We start from the raw sequence: 20,440 nt of genomic DNA, 5'->3' as shown, positions 1-20,440 counted from the left end.
AGGAGGCGGGGCCCGGATGCAGGCTGCGGGGCCCGGATGCAGGCTGCGGGGCATCCGGGTGATTCAGGGGGCAAGCCAGGAGGAAGGGGCGGGGCCAGGAGGAAGGGGCGGGGCCAGGAGGAAGGGCGGGACCAGGGGATGTCCCACGTGAACTAGTTTATTTGCACGGCCCGGTGTGATTGGCTGAAAGCGGAGGGCAGCCTGGCGGTGATTGGTCGTCGCCGGCCCGGCAACAGCAGATGATTGGTCCCCGGAACAATTAAAGATAAAAATCCCTCAAAACCCCAACTGGAAAAATCAAATTAAAAAATTTTCCGCAAGTTGAAGAAAATTTTTAGAAATTTTGCGCAAAACAAAAGGCGGCAAAAAAAATTTCCCTCGACTTCCGGGGTCGCAGGTCACAGGATTTGAATAAAAAACCGTTATTGGTTTTAACCGCCGCCGAGTGTCCACTAATCGAGGCCCTGGCTCCGCGGCCTAGTATTCCATCACGATCTAATTGAGGCCCAGGCTCCGCGGCCTAGTTCCCCTCATCCCCTAATCGAGGCCCAGGCTTTGCAGCCTAGATTTCCCGCCCCTCCCTCACTCCCTAATCGAGGCCCAGGCTCCGCGGCCTAGTCCCACATCACTCCCTAATCGAGGCCCAGGCTTTGCAGCCTAGATTCCCCCGCCCTCTCACTCCCTAATCGAGACCCAGACTCTGCGGCCTAGCCCCTCTCAACCCCTAATCGAGGCCCAGGCTCTGTGGCCTAGCCCCCCTCAACCCCTAATCGAGGCCCAGGCTCTGTGGCCTAGTCCCCCCCCCCCCCCCCCTCACTCCCTAACCTAGGCCCAGGCTCTACGGCTTAGTCCCCCCTCACTCCCTAAGCTAGGCCCAGGCTCTGCGGCTTAGTCCCCCCTCACTCCCTAATCTAGGCCCAGGCTCTGCGGCCTATTTCCCCCCTCACTCCCTAATCTAGGCCCAGGCTCTGCGGCCTAGTCCCCCCTCATCCCCTAATCGAGGCCCAGGCTCTGCGACCTATTTCCCCCCCTCACTCCCTAATCTAGGCCCAGGCTCTGTGGCTTAGTTCCCCCCTCACTCCCTAATCTAGGCCCAGGCTCTGCGGCCTAGTCCCCTCCCTCACTCCCTAATCGAGGCCCAGGCTTTGCGGCCTAGATTCCCCTCTCCCTCACTCCCTAATCGAGGTCCAGGCTCTGCGGCCTAGTTCCCCCCCCCCCCCCCCCACTCCCTAATCGAGGCCCAGGCTTTGAGGCCTAGTCCCACCCCCCCTCCCTCACTCCCTAATCGAGGCCCAGGCTTTGCGGCCTAGTCGCCCCCCTCCCTCGCCCGATGGCCAAGCCTGGCGCTGAGCTCCTGCTGCTGGACTCCAGTATCCGGCTGTGGGTCGTCCTCCCCATCGTGCTGATCAGCTTCTCCGTGGGGTTGATCCGTCATTACCTCAGCCGCTTATTGCAGGGGGAGAGGGCAGTGCGGCTGGAGCAGCTTTCCGACAGGTTAATAACAACCGGTTAACCCTAACCCCCTCAGCACAACATTAACCCGGTTAATACAATCAAACACTGCAACCCGGCACGCTGCCTAACCAGGTTAACGCAACTCGACCTGGTCATGGCAGTCAAGGCTGGTCAGTGTAACTCAACCTGCAGACAATGCCAGCTAACCCGGTTAAGAGCTGGTTACTGCCGATTGTGGGTGACCAGTTGAACACATCCTGGGTCATCTCTCCCGGTTAATGTGGTCTAACTTGGTTAATCCAACTTAACCTGTTCAATGTCAGCAGCTCTCAGGCGGGTCAGTGTCATTCATGACAGGTTCAAGTGGGGGGCTCGGTGGAGGCCTCGCTGCGGGGGAACCACCGGTTTGTCCCAGGGAACATGGATGGCGGGTTCCTGGGGTGGCACAGGGCGGGCATTAGGAAGTTGGGAGACCTGTTCATTGACGGGAGGTTTGCGAGCCTTGGTGAACTGGAGGAGATGTTTGAGCTCCCCCCCCCCCCCCCCCCGGGGAATATGTTCAGGTACCTTCAGGTCAAGGGGTTTGCTGGGCGGCAGGTGGTGGGGTTCCCTTTGCTGCCCCCGCGGGGGGTGAGGGATAGGGTGCTTTCGGGGGTGTGGGTCGGAGATAGGAAGGTGTCTGACATCTACCAGGTGATGCAGGAGGTAGAGGAGCTGAAGGCTAAGTGGGAGGTGGAGCTGGGGGAGCAGATTGAGGATGGGACATGGGCGGATGCCCTGGAGAGGGTGAACTCCTCCTCTTCATGTGCGAGTCTTAGCCTCATCCAGTTCAAGGTGCTGCACCGGGCCCACATGTCCGGGTCTAGGATGAGTAGGTTCTTTAGGGGCGAAGACAGGTGTTCGGGGAGTCCAGCGAACCATGCCCATATGTTCTGGGCATGCCCGGCACTGGAGGAGTTCTGGAAGGGGGTGGCGGGGACGGTGTCGAGGGTGGTGGGATCCAGGGTCAAGCCAGGCTGGGGACTCGCGATATTTGGGGTTGGGGTGGAGCCGGGAGTGCAGGAGGCGAAAGAGGCCGGTGTGCTGGCCTTTGCGTCCCTAGTAGCCCGGCGAAGGATCTTGCTACAATGGAAGGATGCGAGGCCCCCAAGCGTGGAGATCTGGATCAATGACATGGCGGGTTTCATTAAGCTGGAGAAGGTCAAATGCGCCCTGAGGGGGTCGGTACAAGGGTTCTTTAGGCGGTGGCAGCCGTTCCTCGACTTTCTGGCTCAACGATAGGGTACAGGGTCAGCAGCAGCAGCAGCAACCCGGGGGGGGGGAAGGGGGGGCGGTTTAGGGGGATAGTGTTTAAGTTAATTTGCTTATTGTTAATTTATTTTGTTGTTTATTGGGTTGGAGGGGGGGGTGGGTGGGTATGTTATATGTGTTGTTACGGGTGCCGGGGGGTGTTTGTTATTGTTATTGTTCTGTTGATATATATTTTTCTAAAAATTATTTAAAAAAAAAAAAAAAATTCATGACAGGTTCAACATGGCCTGGTTAACCTAACTTGGCTAATCCAACCCCGGTTGACCTCAGCCAAACCCAGTTAACTGCAGCAGGTTTGAGACAGGTTAACGTCGGCAAGGACGGGCTGCTGAATGTAACCCAGTTAGTTAATACTTGAAGCAAACCTCCCTCTCCCCCAACACCGCACCGTGGAAGATATAAACTGGTCAATAGCGATAACCGGTTAATGTAACATAACCCGGTTAATGTCACTTTATAGAGGAGGTTCGGGGGTGGCTACCTGCTCTGTGAGATCCTCCAGGGAACAATCAGAGAATATAATCCGGCACAGTGTTTGGTGTTGTGTGTGTTTCGCTCATTCATCATCCGTGCCCCAGCCAGCTGCCATGTTTGATATCTGATCTTGTCTCTCTCTCTCTGATTTCAGTCAGGTTCTCGGGCGAAGCCGGAGTCTACGGGAACATGGAAAATATCTCCCTCGGCAGGTGAGGCGAGATCTACCGGGTTAACAGTCATCGACCTGGATGGGGAACCCCCTGAGGGGTGGGGTTTCCGATCAGGGAGAGGAGGGGGTTTCAATAGGGTCGACATAGAGAAGCTGTTTCCACTTGTTGGTGTCTGCATCTCTATGGGTTCAGGTTGGAGCCCAGAGTGAGGAGATAGAGAGACTAGAACTAGGGGGTCATCATTATTAGACGGTTGCAAGTAAATCCAGTCAGGGGAATTCAGGTGAAACGTCTTTACCCAGAGAGTGTGGGGTTCGCTCCCACGGGGAGAGGGGAGAATGTGGGACTGGCTCCCACGGGGATTGGGGAGAATGTGGGACTCGCTCCCACGGGGAGTGGGGAGAATGTGGGACTGGCTGCCACGGGGAGAAGGGAGAATGTGGGACTCGCTCCCATGGGGAGTGGAGAGAATGTGGGATCCGCTCGCACGGCGATTGGGGAGAATTTGGGACTCGCTCCCACGGGGAGTGGAGAGAATGTGGGACTCGCTCCCACGGGGAGTGGAGAGAATGTGGGACCCGCTCCCACGGCGATTGGGGAGAATGTGGGACTCGCTCCCACAGGGAGTGGGGAGAATGTGGGACCCGCTCCCACGGGGATTGGGGAGAATGTGGAACCCGCTCCCACGGGGAGTGGGGGGAATGTGGGACTCGCTCCCACGGGGAGTGGGGAGAATGTGGGACTCGCTCCACAGGGAGTGGGGAGAATGTGGGACTCGCTCCCACGGGGAGTGGGGGGAATGTGGGATTCGCTCCCACGGGGAGTGGGGAGAATGTGGGACTCGCTCCCACGGGGAGTGGGGAGAATGTGGGACTCGCTCCCATGGGGAGTGGGGAGAATGTAGGACTCGCTCCCACGGGGAGTGGGGAGAATGTGGGACTCGCCCCAGCGACAGTGAAGGAACGGCCGATATATTTCCCAGTGGGGATGGTGAGGGGCTCGGAGGGGAACCTCCAGGTGGTGGGGGTCCCAGGTATCTGCTGCTCTTGTCCTTCTAGATGGTGGAGGGCGTGGGTTTGGAAGGTGCTGCCGAAGGAGCCTTGGTGAGTTCCTGCGGTGCATCTTGTAGATGGGACACACGGCTGCCACTGTGTGTCGGTGGGGGAGGGAGTGAATGTTTGTGGTTAGCGCGTCGATCAAGCGGGGCTGCTTTGTCCTGGATGGTGTTGAGCTCCTCGAGTGTTGTTGGAGCCGCACTCATCCAGGCAAGTGGAGAGTTTCCATCACACTCCTGACTTGTCGATGGTGGACAGGCTTTGGGGAATCTCCAACAATCAAAACAATGCCCGTTAGTCATCTATCTGTAGATGGGTAAATGGTTAAAATTAATGATGGTATGCACGTTCTCCCCGTGTCTGCGTGGGTTTCACCCCCACAACCCAAAGATGTGCAGAGTAGGTAGATTGGCCACGCTAAATTGCCCCTTAATTGGAAAAAATAATTGGGTACTCTAAATTAAAAAAAAAAAAAAAAAAATTAATGATGGTCCTCACTTTGCCCCTTAGGCACAGTTTTAGCTGACACACTTGCCGGTGTGTCTGTGAACAAGGGTTTAGTAAAATTACTGCAACATTAAATAGCAACTTCTCACATTTATTCCATCAGTCCAAGGCAATTGGTGAGTCGTGTCGACCCATTTAAGAACAGAATAGAAGGATATGTGGATATGGGGAGATAAAGAGGAGGCGGGTAAGTGACTGACGAGGGAGGTGTGTGAGTGTAGGGGTTGGACTGTATGTATCTGTGGGAGGCTTTGACTGGATTATGGGGTGCAGGGCTAGTGCAGACCAATCTCCCAGCCTTCCCGCTCTGTGCCGAGGGTGCTGGTTACGGAGCTGAGGTTCTGCGGTAGATCCAGGTACCCCTGAGGGTCCAGTCGTGTTCCTCTGACTCACTCGCCGGGCGATTAGCTCTCGGTTTGAACGCGTTCTCTAACCCTCACTGTCTTCTTTCCTTTCCCCTCGGACACCACAGTCGTTCATCATGAGGAAACACTTTTTCAACAATGCAGAAACCGGCTTCTTCAAGAAGACGAAACGAAAGGTGGCACCCAAAAGCCCCATGATGGGTAAGGTCACGTCCGTCCCAGTGTCAGCACCTGGAATAGGCAGCAACACTCTGTAACGCTGACACACAGCCCAGTAACAGGAGTACAGCTCAGTGGACAGGTCCGACACTGGGTTACAGTACTGGTGGGGATGGGTCTGTCACTGTATAACACTGGGGTACAGTACTGGTGGGGACGGGTCTGTCACTGTATAACACTGGGGTACAGTACTGGTGGGGACGGGTCTGTCTCTGTATAACACGGGTACAGTACTGGTGGGGACGGGTCTGTCACTGTATAATGCTGGGGTACAGTACTGGTGGGGACGGGTCTGTCACTGTATAACACTGGGGTACAGTACTGGTGGGGACGGGTCTGTCACTGTATAACACTGGGGTACAGTACTGGTGGGGACGGGTCTGTCACTGTATAACACTGGGGTACAGTACTGGTGGGGATGGGTCTGTCACTGTATAACACTGGGGTACAGTACTGGTGGGGACGGGTCTGTCACTGTATAACACTGGGGTACAGTACTGGTGGGGATGGGTCTGTCACTGTATAACACTGGGGTACAGTACTGGTGGGGATGGGTCTGTCACTGTATAACACTGGGGTACAGTACTGGTGGGGATGGGTCTGTCACTGTATAACACTGGGGTACAGTACTCGTGGGGATGGGTCTGTCACTGTATAACACTGGGGTACGGTACTGGTGGGGATGGGTCTGTCACTGTATAACACTGGGGTACAGTACTGGTGGGGATGGGTCTGTCCCTGTATAAACTGGGGTACGGTACTGGTGGGGACGGGTCTGTCGCTGTATAACACTGGGATACAGTACTGGTGGGGATGGGTCTGTCCCTGTATAACACTGGGGTACGGTACTGGTGGGGACGGGTCTGTCGCTGTATAACACTGGGATACAGTACTGGTGGGGACGGGTCTGTCGCTGTATAACACTGGGGTACAGTACTGGTGGGGACGGGTCTGTCACTGTATAACACTGGGGTACAGTACTGGTGGGGATGGGTCTGTCACTATAACACTGGGGTACGGTACTGGTGGGGATGGGTCTGTCACTATAACACTGGGGTACAGTACTGGTGGGGATGGGTCTGTCACTGTATAACACTGGGGTACAGTACTGGTGGGGAGGGTCTGTCACTGTATAACACTGGGGTACGGTACTGGTGGGGAGGGTCTGTCACTGTATAACACTGGGGTAACAGTACTGGTGGGGAGGGGTCTGTCACTGTATAACTCTGGGGTACAGTACTGGTGGGGATGGGTCTGTCACTGTATAACACTGGGGTACAGTACTGGTGGGGATGGGTCTGTCACTGTATAACACTGGGGTACAGTATTGGTGAGGACGGGTCTGTCACTGTATAACACTGGGGTAACAGTACTGGTGGGGATGGGTCTGTCACTGTATAACACTGGGGTACAGTACTGGTGGGGACGGGTCTGTCTCTGTATAACTCTGGGGTACAGTACTGGTGGGGACGGGTCTGTCACTATATAACACTGGGGTACAGTACTGGTGGGGACGGGTCTGTCACTGAATAACACTGGGGCACAGTACTGGTGGGGACGGGTCTGTCACTGTATAACACTGGGGTACAGTACTGGTGGGGACGGGTCTGTCACTGTATAACACTGGGGTACAGTACTGGTGGGGACGGGTCTGTCACTGTATAACACTGGGGTACAGTACTGGTGGGGAGGGTCTGTCACTGTATAACACTGGGGTACAGTACTGGTGGGGATGGGTCTGTCACTGTATAACACTGGGGTACAGTACTGGTGGGGATGGGTCTGTCACTGTATAACACTGGGGTACAGTATTGGTGAGGACGGGTCTGTCACTGTATAACACTGGGGTAACAGTACTGGTGGGGATGGGTCTGTCACTGTATAACACTGGGGTACAGTACTGGTGGGGACGGGTCTGTCTCTGTATAACTCTGGGGTACAGTACTGGTGGGGACGGGTCTGTCACTATATAACACTGGGGTACAGTACTGGTGGGGACGGGTCTGTCACTGTATAACACTAAGGCACAGTACTGGTGGGGATGGGTCTGTCACTGTATAACACTGGGGTACAGTACTGGTGGGGACGGGTCTGTCACTGTATAACACTGGGGTACAGTACTGGTGGGGACGGGTCTGTCACTGTATAACACTGGGGTACAGTACTGGTGGGGACGGGTCTGTCACTGTATAACACTGGGATACAGTACTGGTGGGAACGGGTCTGTCACTGTATAACACTGGGGTACAGTACTGGTGGGGATGGGTCTGTCACTGTATAACACTGGGGTACAGTACTGGTGGGGATGGGTCTGTCACTGTATAACACTGGGGTACAGTACTGGTGGGGATGGGTCTGTCACTGTATAACACTGGGGTACAGTACTGGTGGGGACGGGTCGGTCACTGTATAACACTGGGGTACAGTGCTGGTGGGGATGGGTCTGTCACTACAACAGTGGGGTACAGTACTGGTGGGGAGGGTCTGTCATTGTATAACACTGGGGTACGGTACTGGTGGGGATGGGTCTGTCGCTGTATAACACTGGGATACAGTACTGGTGGGGACGGGTCTGTCACTGTATAACACTGGGGTGCAGTACTGGTGGGGACGGGTCTGTCACTGTATAACACTGGGGTACGGTACTGGTGGGGACGGGTCTGTCACTGTATAACACTGGGGTACGGTACTGGTGGGGATGGATCTGTCACTGTATAACACTGGGGTACAGTACTGGTGGGGATGGGTCTGTCACTGTATAACACTGGGGTACAGTACTGGTGGGGAGGGTCTGTCACTGTATAACACTGGGGTACGGTACTGGTGGGGAGGGTCTGTCACTGTATAACACTGGGGTAACAGTACTGGTGGAGAGGGGTCTGTCACTGTATAACTCTGGGGTACAGTACTGGTGGGGACGGGTCTGTCACTGTATAACACTGGGGTACAGTATTGGTGAGGACGGGTCTGTCACTGTATAACACTGGGGTAACAGTACTGGTGGGGATGGGTCTGTCACTGTATAACACTGGGGTACAGTACTGGTGGGGATGGGTCTGTCACTGTATAACACTGGGGTACAGTATTGGTGGGGACGGGTCTGTCTCTGTATAACACTGGGGTAACAGTACTGGTGGGGATGGGTCTGTCACTGTATAACACTGGGGTACAGTACTGGTGGGGACGGGTCTGTCACTGTATAACACTGGGGTAACAGTACTGGTGGGGATGGGTCTGTCACTGTATAACACTGGGGTACAGTACTGATGGGGACGGGTCTGTCTCTGTATAACTCTGGGGTACAGTACTGGTGGGGACGGGTCTGTCACTATATAACACTGGGGTACAGTACTGGTGGGGACGGGTCTGTCACTGTATAACACTGGGGTACAGTACTGGTGGGGACGGGTCTGCGACAGGATTGATTCATGATCTCATAGTTAGGGATCCTCTCGGAAGGAGCGATCACAATATGGTGGAATTTAAAATACAGATGGAGGGTGAGAAAGTAAAATCAAATACTAGTGTTTTGTGTTTAAACAAAGGAGATTACAAGGTGATGAGAGAAGAACTAGCTAAGGTAGACTGGGAGCTAAGACTTTATGGTGGAACAGTTGAGGAACAGTGGAGAACCTTCCAAGCGATTTTTCACAGTGCTCAGCAAAGGTTTATACCAACAAAAAGGAAGGACGGAAGAAAGAGGAAAAATCGACCGTGGATATCTAAGGAAATAAGGGAGAGTATCAAATTGAAGGAAAAAGCATATAAAGTGGCAAAGAGTGCTGGGAGATTAGAGGACTGGGAAATCTTTAGGGGGCAACAGAAAGCTACTAAAAAAGCTATAAAGAAGAGTAAGATAGAGTATGAGAGTAAACTTTCTCAGAATATAAAAACAGACAGTAAAAGTTTTTACAAATATATAAGACAAAAAAGAGTGGCTAAGGTAAATATTGGTCCTTTGGAGGATGAGAAGGGAGTTTTAATAATGGGAAATGAGGAAATGGCTGAGGAACTGAACAGGTTTTTTGGGTCGGTCTTCACAGTGGAAGACACAAATAACATGCCAGCGACTGATAGAAATGAGGCTATGACAGGTGAGGACCTTGAGAGGATTGTTATCACTAAGGAGGGAGTGATGGGCAAGCTAATGGGGCTAAAGGTAGACAAGTCTCCTGGCCCTGATGGAATGCATCCCAGAGTACTAAAAGAGATGGCTAGGGAAATTGCAGATGCACTAGTGATAATTTACCGAAATTCACTAGACTCTGGGGTGGTCCCGGTGGATTGGAAATTAGCAAACGTGATGCCATTGTTTAAAAAAGGAGGTAGGCAGAAAGCAGGAAATTATAGGCCAGTGAGTTTAACTTCGGTAATAGGGAAGATGCTGGAATCTATCATCAAGGAAGAAATTGCGAGGCATCTGGATAGAAATTGTCCCATTGGGCAGACGCAGCATGGGTTCGTTAAAGGCAGGTCATGCCTAACTAATTTAGTGGAATTTTTTGAGGACATTACCAGTGCAGTAGATAACGGGGAGCCGATGGATGTGGTATATCTGGATTTCCAGAAAGCCTTTGACAAGGTGCCACACAAAAGGTTGCTGCATAAGATAAAGATGCATGGCATTAAGGGTAAAGTAGTAGCATGGATAGAGGATTGGTTAATTAATAGAAAGCAAGAGTTGGGATAAATGGGTGTTTCTCTGGTGGCAATCAGTAGCTAGTGGTGTCCCTCAGGGATCCGTGTTGGGCCCACAATTGTTCACAATTTACATTGATGATTTGGAGTTGGGGACCAAGGGCAATGTGTCCAAGTTTGCAGATGACACTAAGATGAGTGGTAAAGCGAAAAGTGCAGAGGATACTGGAAGTCTGCAGAGGGATTTGGATAGGTTAAGTGAATGGGCTCGGGTCTGGCAGATGGAATACAATGTTGACAAATGTGAGGTTATCCATTTGGTAGGAATAACAGCAAACGGGATTATTATTTAAACGATAAAATATTAAAGCATGCCGCTGTTCAGAGAGACTTGGGTGTGCTAGTGCATGAGTCACAGAAGGTTGGTTTACAAGTGCAACAGGTGATTAAGAAGGCAAATGGAATTTTGTCCTTCATTGCTAGAGGGATGGAGTTTAAGACTAGGGAGGTTATGTTGCAATTGTATAAGGTGTTAGTGCGGCCACACCTGGAGTATTGTGTTCAGTTTGGTCTCCTTACTTGAGAAAGGACGTACTGGCACTGGAGGGTGTGCAGAGGAGATTCACTAGGTTAATCACAGAGCTGAAGGGGTTGGATTATGAGGAGAGGTTGAGTAGACTGGGACTGTACTCGTTGGAATTTAGAAGGATGAGGGGGATCTTATAGAAACATTTAAAATTATGAAGGGAATAGATAGGATAGGTGCGGGCAGGTTGTTTCCACTGGCGGGTGACAGAAGAACTAGGGGGCATAGCCTCAAAATAAGGGGAAGTAGATTTAGGACTGAGTTTAGGAGGAACTTCTTCACCCAAAGGGTTGTGAATCTATGGAATTCCTTGCCCAGTGAAGCAGTTGAGGCTCCTTCATTACATGTTTTTAAGGTAAAGATAGATAGTTTTTTGAAGAATAAAGGGATTAAGGGTTATGGTGTTCGGGCCGGAAAGTGGAGCTGAGTCCACAAAAGATCAGCCATGATCTAATTGAATGGCGGAGCAGGCTCGAGGGGCCAGATGGCCTACTCCTGCTCCTAGTTCTTATGTTCTTATGTTCTTATAACACTGGGGTACAGTACTGGTGGGGACAGGTCTGTCTCTGTATAACACTGGGTACAGTACTGGTCGGGGATGGGTCTGTCGCTGTATAACACTGGGGTACAGTACTGGTCGGGATGGGTCTGTCGCTGTATAACACTGGGGTACAGTACTGGTCGGGATGGGTCTGTCGCTGTATAACTCTGGGGTACAGTACTGGTGGGGACGGGTCTGTCACTGTATAACACTGGGGTACAGTACTGGTGGGGAGGGGTCTGTCACTGTATAACCCTGGGGTACAGTACTGGTGGGGAGGGGTCTGTCACTGTATAACACTGGGGTACGGTACTGGTGGGTATGGGTCTGTCACTGTATAACACTGGGGTACAGTACTGGTGGGGACGGGTCTGTCACTGTATAACACTGGGGTACAGTACTGGTGGGGAAGGGTCTGTCTCTGTATAACACTGGGGTACAGTACTGGTGGGGACGGGTCTGTCACTGTATAACACTGGGGTACAGTACTGATGGGGACGGGTCTGTCACTGTATAACACTGGGGTACAGTACTGGTGGGGACGGGTCTGTCACTGTATAACACTGGGGTACAGTACTGGTGGGGACAGGGTCTGTCACTGTATAACACTGGGGTACAGTACTGGTGGGGACAGGGTCTGTCACTGTATAACACTGGGGTACAGTACTGGTGGGGACGGGTCTGTCACTGTATAACACTGGGGTACAGTACTGGTAGGACAGTGGCCATGTTTCCCTGCAGTCTGATCTCCACATTTCCTTTCAGACCCCAGCATGCTGACTGATATGATGAAAGGGAATCTGACCAACGTGCTCCCCATGATCCTGATTGGCGGTTGGATTAACTGGGCCTTCTCCGGCTTCGTCACCGGTAAGCCTGCGCGGGGTAGGGTTAGCTGGGAACTGGTGCAGAGCTGTGCTGGTTCCTGGGACAGAGGTGATGGCGGGTAAGGGTGTGTGTGTGTATGTGGCAGTGTCCTCGTGCTGCAGCGGTTTCCATAGGAGAGAGGGATCCTGGCTGGCATAACCCTGACCCAAATCGGAGACACACCACTGGAGAAAGAATGTCAGTGCCTTGGAGAGGGAGGGAAGGGGAGGGGATATACCCGGAACGGTCCGCGGGGGGGGGGGGAGGGGATATACCCGGAACGGTCCGGGGGGGGGGGGGGGAGGGGATATACCCGGAACGGTCCGGGGGGGGGACTTCAGTTCATGTGGAGGGAGTGTGTCTGTGTGAGTGTGCGTCAGTGAGAATGATATTTTGCTTGGTTCTAGCCACATCAGTCTCCTTCTCTTCCTGTTTCTCCACAGCAAAGGTTCCCTTCCCGCTGACGCTCCGCTTTAAGCCCATGTTGCAGCGCGGCATCGAATTGGTCTCACTGGACGCCTCCTGGTGAGTGTCCCATCTGTTCACACACAGCTCGGTAACGCTAAGGTACATCAGGAGGCCATTCAGCCCCTCTCCAGCCTGTTACACAGGAACAGGAGGCCATTCAGCCCCTCTCCAGCCTGTGACACAGGAACCGTAGGCCATTCAGCCCCTCTCCAGCCTGTTACACAGGAACAGGAGGCCATTCAGCCCCTCTCCAGCCTGTGACACAGGAACAGGAGGAGCCATTCAGCCCCTCCAGCCTGTGACACAGGAACGGGAGGAGGCCATTCAGCCCCTCTCCAGCCTGTGACACAGGAACAGGAGGAGGTCCATTCAGCCCCTCTCGAGTCTGGGATAGTCCGTCCTTCGGTATGAGACATTGAACGATAGGGGTATAGACGTTTCCACAGTTGCTGTTGGAAGCTGAGTGTCAGGGAGCTCTCCCCACTGTCCCGGGGCTAATAATTATTGCTCAACCAAGATCACTTAAAAGCAGCCACTCTGGGTCAGTATCAGGCTGTTGTTCCAAGGATTTAAAAAATAAATTTTAGAGTACCCAATTATGTATTCCCAATTAAGGGGCAAGTTAGTGTGGCCAATCCACCTACTCTGCACGTCTTTGGGTTGTGTGGGGGCGAAACCCACGCAGACACGGGGAGAATGTGCAAACTCCACACGGACAGTGACCCAGAGCCGGGATCGAACCTGGGACCTCGGGGCCGTGAGGCAGCAGCGCTAACCCACTGTGCCACCATGCTGCCCCTTGTTCCTGGGATCTTGCCGTTCGCACATTGGCTCCTGCGTTTTCTACAATACAACAGTGCTCAGTCCGGATAAAGTGCCAGGTTGGTGGAGGGGCTGTGGGGACTTCCTGGTGGGGTAAGGTGGTGGGGGATTGGGGAGATATCCGTCTCCAGCTGCCGATAGTGAAGCCGGGAGGGAGAGTTCCGTCTCGGGGCGGGGGGGGGAGCGGGCGGGGGCGTCGGGATCACCGGGCTCTCCCGTCACTGATCTCCGCATCCTTTCTGTCTGTCCACAGGGTCAGTTCAGCCTCGTGGTATTTCCTCAACGTGTTTGGTCTGCGGAGTTTGTATTCACTAATCCTGGGTCACGATAATGGTGAGTTAGCTTCCGCAGGGACCCGGCAATCCCACTCTCTCTCCCTGATATTCCGCAGGGACCCGGCGATCCCGCTCTCTCTCCCTGATATTCCGCAGGGACCCGGCGATCCCGCTCTCTCTCCCTGATATTCCGCAGGGACCCGGCGATCCCAGTCTCTCTCCCTGATATTCCGCAGGGACCCGGCGATCCCAGTCTCTCTCCCTGATATTCCGCAGGGACCCGGCGATCCCGCTCTCTCCCTGATATTCCGCAGGGACCCGGCGATCCCACTCTGTCCCTGATATTCCGCAGGGACCCGGCGATCCCGCTCTCTCTCCCTGATATTCCGCAGGGACCCGGCGATCCCGATCTCTCTCCCTGATATTCCGCAGGGACCCGGCGATCCCGCTCTCTCTCCCTGATATTCCGCAGGGACCCGGCGATCCCGCTCTCTCTCCCTGATATTCCGCAGGGACTGGCGATCCCGCTCTCTATCCCTGATATTCCGCAGGGCTCCGGCGATCCCTCTCTCTCCCTGATATTCCGCAGGGACACAGTGATCCCGCTCTCTCTGATATTCCGCAGGGACCCGGCGATCCCTCTCTCTCTCCCTGATATCCCGCAGGCACCCAGCGATCCCGCTCTCTCTCCCTGATATTCTGCAGGGACCCCGGCGATCCCGCTCTCTCTCCCTGATATTCCGCAGGGACCCGGCGATCCCGCTCTCTCTCCCTGATATTCCGCAGGGACCCGGCGATCCCACTCTCTCTCCCTGATATTCCGCAGTGTCCCGGCGATCCTGCTCTCTCCCTGATATTCCGCAGGGACCCGGCGATCCCGCTCTCTCTCCCTGATATTCCGCAGGGACCCGGCGATCCCACTCTCTCTCCCTGATATTCCGCAGTGTCCCGGCGATCCCGCTCTCTCCCTGATATTCCGCAGGGCCCCGGCGATCCCGCTCTCTCTCCCTGATATTCCGCAAGGACCCGGCGATCCCGCTCTCTCTCCCTGATATTCCGCAGGGACCCGGCGATCCCGCTCTCACTCCCTGATATTCCGCAGGGACCCGGCGATCCCGCTCTCTCTCCCTGATATTCCGCAGGGACCCGGCGATCCCGCTCTCTCTCCCTGATATTCCGCAGGGACCCGGCGATCCCGCTCTCTCTCCCTGATATTCCGCAGGGACCCGGCGATCCCGCTCTCTCTCCCTGATATTCCGCAGGGACCCGGGGATCCCGCTCTCTCTCCCTGATATTCCGCAGGGACCCGGCGATCCCGCTCTCTCTCTGATATTCCGCAGGGACCCGGCGATCCCGCTCTCTCTCCCTGATATTCCGCTGTGTCCCGGCGATCCCGCTCTCTCCCTGATATTCCGCAGGGACCCGGCGATCCCACTCTCTCTCCCTGATATTCCGCAGGGACCCGGCGATCCCGCTCTCTCCCTGATATTCCGCAGGGACCCGGCGATCCCGCTCTCTCTCCCTGATATTCCGCAGGGACCCGGTGATCCCGCTCTCTCTCCGATATTCCGCAGTGTCCCAGCGATCCCACTCTCTCTCCCTGATATTCCGCAGGGACCCGGCGATCCCACTCTCTCTCCCTGATATTCCGCAGGGACCCAGCGATCCCGCTCTCTCCCTGATATTCTGCAGGGACCCGGCGATCCCTCTCTCTCTCCCTGATATTCCGCAGGGACCCGGCGATCCCACTCTCTCTCCCTGATATTCCGCAGGGACCCGGCGATCCCGCTCTCTCTCCCTGATATTCTGCAGGGACCCGGCGATCCCACTCTCTCCCTGATATTGCGCAGGGACCCGGCATTCCCGCTCTCTCTCCCTTATATTCCGCAGGGACCCGGCGATCCCACAATCTCTCCCTGATATTCCGCAGGGACCCGGCATTCCCGCTCTCTCTCCTGATATTCCGCAGGGACCCGGCGATCCCTCTCTCTCCCTGATATTCCGCAGGGACCCGGCGATCCCGCTCTCTGTCCCTGATATTCCGCAGGGATTCGGCGATCCCTCTCTCTCCCTGATATTCCGCAGGGACCCGGCGATCCCGCTCTCTGTCCCTGATATTCCGCAGGGATTCGGCGATCCCTCTCTCTCCCTGATATTCCGCAGGGACCCGGCGATCCCGCTCTCTCCCTGATATTCCGCAGGGACCCGGCGATCCCGCTCTCTCTCCCTGATATTCCGCAGGGACCCGGCGATCCCGCTCTCTCTCCCTGATATTCCGCAGGGACCCGGCGATCCCGCTCTCTCTCCCTGATATTCCGCAGTGTCCCGGCCATCCCGCTCTCTCTCCCTGATATTCCGCAGGGACCCGGCGATCCCGCTCTCTCTCCCTGATATTCCGCAGGGACCCGGCGATCCTGCTCTCTCTCCCTGATATTCCGCAGGGACCCGGCGATCCCTCTCTCTCTCCCTGATATTCCGCAGGGACCCGGCGATCCCACTCTCTCTCCCTGATATTCTGCTGGGACCCGGCGATCCCGCTCTATCCGATATTCCGCAGGGACCCGCCGATCCCGCTCTCTCCCTGATATTCCGCAGGGACCCGCGATCCCGCTCTCTCTCCCTGATATTCCGCAGGGACCCGGCGATCCCGCTCTCTCTCCCTGATATTCCGCAGGGACCCGGCGATCCCGCTCTCTCTCCCTGATATTCCGCAGGGACCCAGCGATCCCGCTCTCTCTCCCTGATATTCCACAGGGACCCGGCGATCCCGCTCTCTCCCTGATATTCCACAGGGACCCGGCGATCCCGCTCTCTCCCTGATATTCCGCAGGGACCCGGCGATCCCGCTCTATCCGATATTCCGCAGGGACCCGGCGATCCCGCTCTCTCTCTGATATTCCGCAGGGACCCGGCGATCCCGCTCTCTCTCCCTGATATTCCGCAGTGTCCCGGCGATCCCGCTCTCTCTCCCTGATATCCGCAGGGACACGGCGATCCCGCTCTCTCCCTGATATTCCGCAGGGACACGGCGATCCCGCTCTCTCCCTGATATTCCGCAGGGACCCAGCGATCCCGCTCTCTCTCCCTGATATTCCGCAGGGACACAGTGATCCCGCTCTCTCTCCCTGATATTCCGCAGTGTCCCGGCGATCCCGCTCTCTCCCTGATATTCCGCAGGGACCCGGCGATCCCGCTCTCTCTCCCTGATATTCCCCAGGGACCCGGCGATCCCGCTCTCTCTCCCTGATATTCCGCAGGGACACAGTGATCCCGCTCTCTCTCCCTGATATTCCGCAGGGACCCCGGCGATCCCGCTCTCTCTCCCTGATATTCCGCAGGGACTGGCGATCCCTCTCTCTCCCTGATATTCCGCAGGGACACAGTGATCCCGCTCTCTCCGATATTCCGCAGGGACCCGGCGATCCCTCTCTCTCTCCCTGATATCCCGCAGGCACCCAGCGATCCCGCTCTCTCTCCCTGATATTCCGCAGGGAACCGGCGATCCCGCTCTCTCTCCCTGATATTCCGCAGGGACCCGGCGATCCCGCTCTCTCTCCCTGATATTCCGCAGGGACCCGGCGATCCCGCTCTCTCCCTGATATTCCGCAGGGACCCGGCAATCCCGCTCTCTCTCCCTGATATTCCGCAGGGACCCGGCGATCCCGCTCTCTCCCTGATATTCAGCAGGGACCCGGCGATCCAGCTCTCTCTCCCTGATATTCCGCAGGGACCCGGCGATCCCACTCTCTCTCCCTGATATTCCGCAGTGTCCCGGCGATCCCGCTCTCTCCCTGATATTCCGCAGGGACCCGGCGATCCCGCTCTCTCTCCCTGATATTCCGCAGGGACCCGGCGATCCCGCTCTCTCTCCCTGATATTCCGCAGGGACCCGGCGATCCCGCTCTCTCTCCCTGATATTCCGCAGGGACCCGGCGATCCCGCTCTCTCCCTGATATTCCGCAGGGACCCGGCGATCTCACTCTCTCTCCTGATATTCCGCAGGGACCCGGCGATCACGCTCTCTCTCCCTGATATTCCGCAGAGACCCGGCGATCCCTCTCTCTCTCCCTGATATTCCGCAGAGACCCGGCGATCCCTCTCTCTCTCCCTGATATTCCGCAGGGACCCGGCGGGTCCCGCTCTCTCTCCCTGATATTCCGCAGGGACCCCGGCGATCCCGCTCTCTCTCCCTGATATTCCGCAGGGACCCGGCGATCCCGCTCTCTCTCCCTGATATTCCGCAGGGACCCGGCGATCCCGCTCTCTCCCTGATATTCCGCAGTGTCCCGGCGATCCCGCTCTCTCCCTGATATTCCGCAGGGACCCGGCGATCCCGCTCTCTCTCCCTGATATTCCGCAGGGACCCGGTGATCCCGCTCTCTCTCCGATATTCCGCAGTGTCCCGGCGATCCCACTCTCTCTCCCTGATATTCCGCAGGGACCCCGGCGATCCCACTCTCTCTCCCTGATATTCCGCAGGGACCCAGCGATCCCGCTCTCTCCCTGATATTCTGCAGGGACCCGGCGATCCCTCTCTCTCTCCCTGATATTCCGCAGGGACCCGGCGATCCCACTCTCTCTCCCTGATATTCCGCAGGGACCCGGCGATCCCGCTCTCTCTCCCTGATATTCTGCAGGGACCCGGCGATCCCACTCTCTCCCTGATATTGCGCAGGGACCCGGCATTCCCGCTCTCTCTCCCTGATATTCCGCAGGGACCCGGCGATCCCACTCTCTCTCCCTGATATTCCGCAGGGACCCGGCGATCCCGCTCTCTGTCCCTGATATTCCGCAGGGATTCGGCGATCACTCTCTCTCTCCCTGATATTCCGCAGGGACCCGGCGATCCCGCTCTCTCCCTGATATTCCGCAGGGACCCGGCGATCCCGCTCTCTCTCCCTGATATTCCGCAGGGACCCGGCGATCCCGCTCTCTCTCCCTGATATTACGCAGTGTCCCGGCGATCCCGCTCTCTCTCCCTGATATTCCGCAGGGACCCGGCGATCCCGCTCTCTCTCCCTGATATTCCGCAGGGACCCGGCGATCCCGCTCTCTCTCCCTGATATTCCGCAGGGACCCGGCGATCCTTCTCTCTCTCCCTGATATTCCGCAGGGACCCGGCGATCCCACTCTCTCTCCCTGATATTCCGCAGGGACCCGGCGATCCCGCTCTATCCGATATTCCGCAGGGACCCGGCGATCCCGCTCTCTCCCTGATATTCCGCAGGGACCCGGCGATCCCGCTCTCTCTCCCTGATATTCCGCAGGGACCCGGCGATCCCGCTCTCTCTCCCTGATATTCCGCAGGGACCCGGCGATCCCGCTCTCTCTCCCTGATATTCCGCAGGGACCCGGCGATCCCGCTCTCTCTCCCTGATATTCCACAGGGACCTGGCGATCCCGCTCTCTCCCTGATATTCCACAGGGACCCGGCGATCCCGCTCTCTCCCTGATATTCCGCAGTGTCCCGGCGATCCCGCTCTCTCCCTGATATTCCGCAGGGACCCGGTGATCCCGCTCTCTCTCCGATATTCCGCAGTGTCCCGGCGATCCCACTCTCTCTCCCTGATATTCCGCAGGGACCCGGCGATCCCACTCTCTCTCCCTGATATTCCGCAGGGACCCAGCGATCCCGCTCTCTCCCTGATATTCTGCAGGGACCCGGCGATCCCTCTCTCTCTCCCTGATATTGCGCAGGGACCCGGCATTCCCGCTCTCTCTCCCTGATATTCCGCAGGGACCCGGCGATCCCACTCTCTCTCCCTGATATTCCGCAGGGACCCGGCATTCCCGCTCTCTCTCCCTGATATTCCGCAGGGACCCGGCGATCCCGCTCTCTCTCCCTGATATTCCGCAGGGACCCGGCGATCCCGCTCTCTCCCTGATATTCCGCAGGGACCCGGCGATCCCACTCTGTCCCTGATATTCCGCAGGGACCCGGCGATCCCGCTCTCTCTCCCTGATATTCCGCAGGGACCCGGCGATCCCGATCTCTCTCCCTGATATTCCGCAGGGACCCGGCGATCCCGCTCTCTCTCCCTGATATTCCGCAGGGACCCGGCGATCCCGCTCTCTCTCCCTGATATTCCGCAGGGACTGGCGATCCCGCTCTCTATCCCTGATATTCCGCAGGGCTCCGGCGATCCCTCTCTCTCCCTGATATTCCGCAGGGACACAGTGATCCCGCTCTCTCTGATATTCCGCAGGGACCCGGCGATCCCTCTCTCTCTCCCTGATATCCCGCAGGCACCCAGCGATCCCGCTCTCTCTCCCTGATATTCTGCAGGGACCCGGCGATCCCGCTCTCTCTCCCTGATATTCCGCAGGGACCCGGCGATCCCGCTCTCTCTCCCTGATATTCCGCAGGGACCCGGCGATCCCACTCTCTCTCCCTGATATTCCGCAGTGTCCCGGCGATCCTGCTCTCTCCCTGATATTCCGCAGGGACCCGGCGATCCCGCTCTCTCTCCCTGATATTCCGCAGGGACCCGGCGATCCCACTCTCTCTCCCTGATATTCCGCAGTGTCCCGGCGATCCCGCTCTCTCCCTGATATTCCGCAGGGCCCCGGCGATCCCGCTCTCTCTCCCTGATATTCCGCAAGGACCCGGCGATCCCGCTCTCTCTCCCTGATATTCCGCAGGGACCCGGCGATCCCGCTCTCACTCCCTGATATTCCGCAGGG

The 20,440-nt window shown here is 56.5% G+C and overlaps 1 protein-coding gene across 1 annotated transcript in view; it reads left to right on the top strand.

Annotated features, from left to right (window-relative positions):
- The first annotated feature begins 1,251 nt into the window (after window positions 1-1,251).
- The window catches only part of LOC119955708 (ER membrane protein complex subunit 3-like), a 32,131-nt gene continuing 12,942 nt past the window's right edge, over window positions 1,252-20,440 (top strand). The window contains exons 1-6 of the mRNA XM_038782186.1: window positions 1,252-1,494; window positions 3,395-3,452; window positions 5,448-5,541; window positions 12,090-12,194; window positions 12,635-12,716; window positions 13,735-13,814. Coding sequence (XP_038638114.1) covers window positions 1,331-1,494; window positions 3,395-3,452; window positions 5,448-5,541; window positions 12,090-12,194; window positions 12,635-12,716; window positions 13,735-13,814 — 583 coding nt within the window. The 5' untranslated portion in view covers window positions 1,252-1,330. The remainder of the gene's footprint in view (window positions 1,495-3,394; window positions 3,453-5,447; window positions 5,542-12,089; window positions 12,195-12,634; window positions 12,717-13,734; window positions 13,815-20,440) is intronic.

This window comes from Scyliorhinus canicula, chromosome 21 (genome assembly GCF_902713615.1).
Source record: "Scyliorhinus canicula chromosome 21, sScyCan1.1, whole genome shotgun sequence".
Classification (NCBI taxonomy): Eukaryota; Metazoa; Chordata; class Chondrichthyes; order Carcharhiniformes; family Scyliorhinidae; genus Scyliorhinus; species Scyliorhinus canicula.
This window is presented reverse-complemented; position numbering and strand designations above follow the sequence as displayed.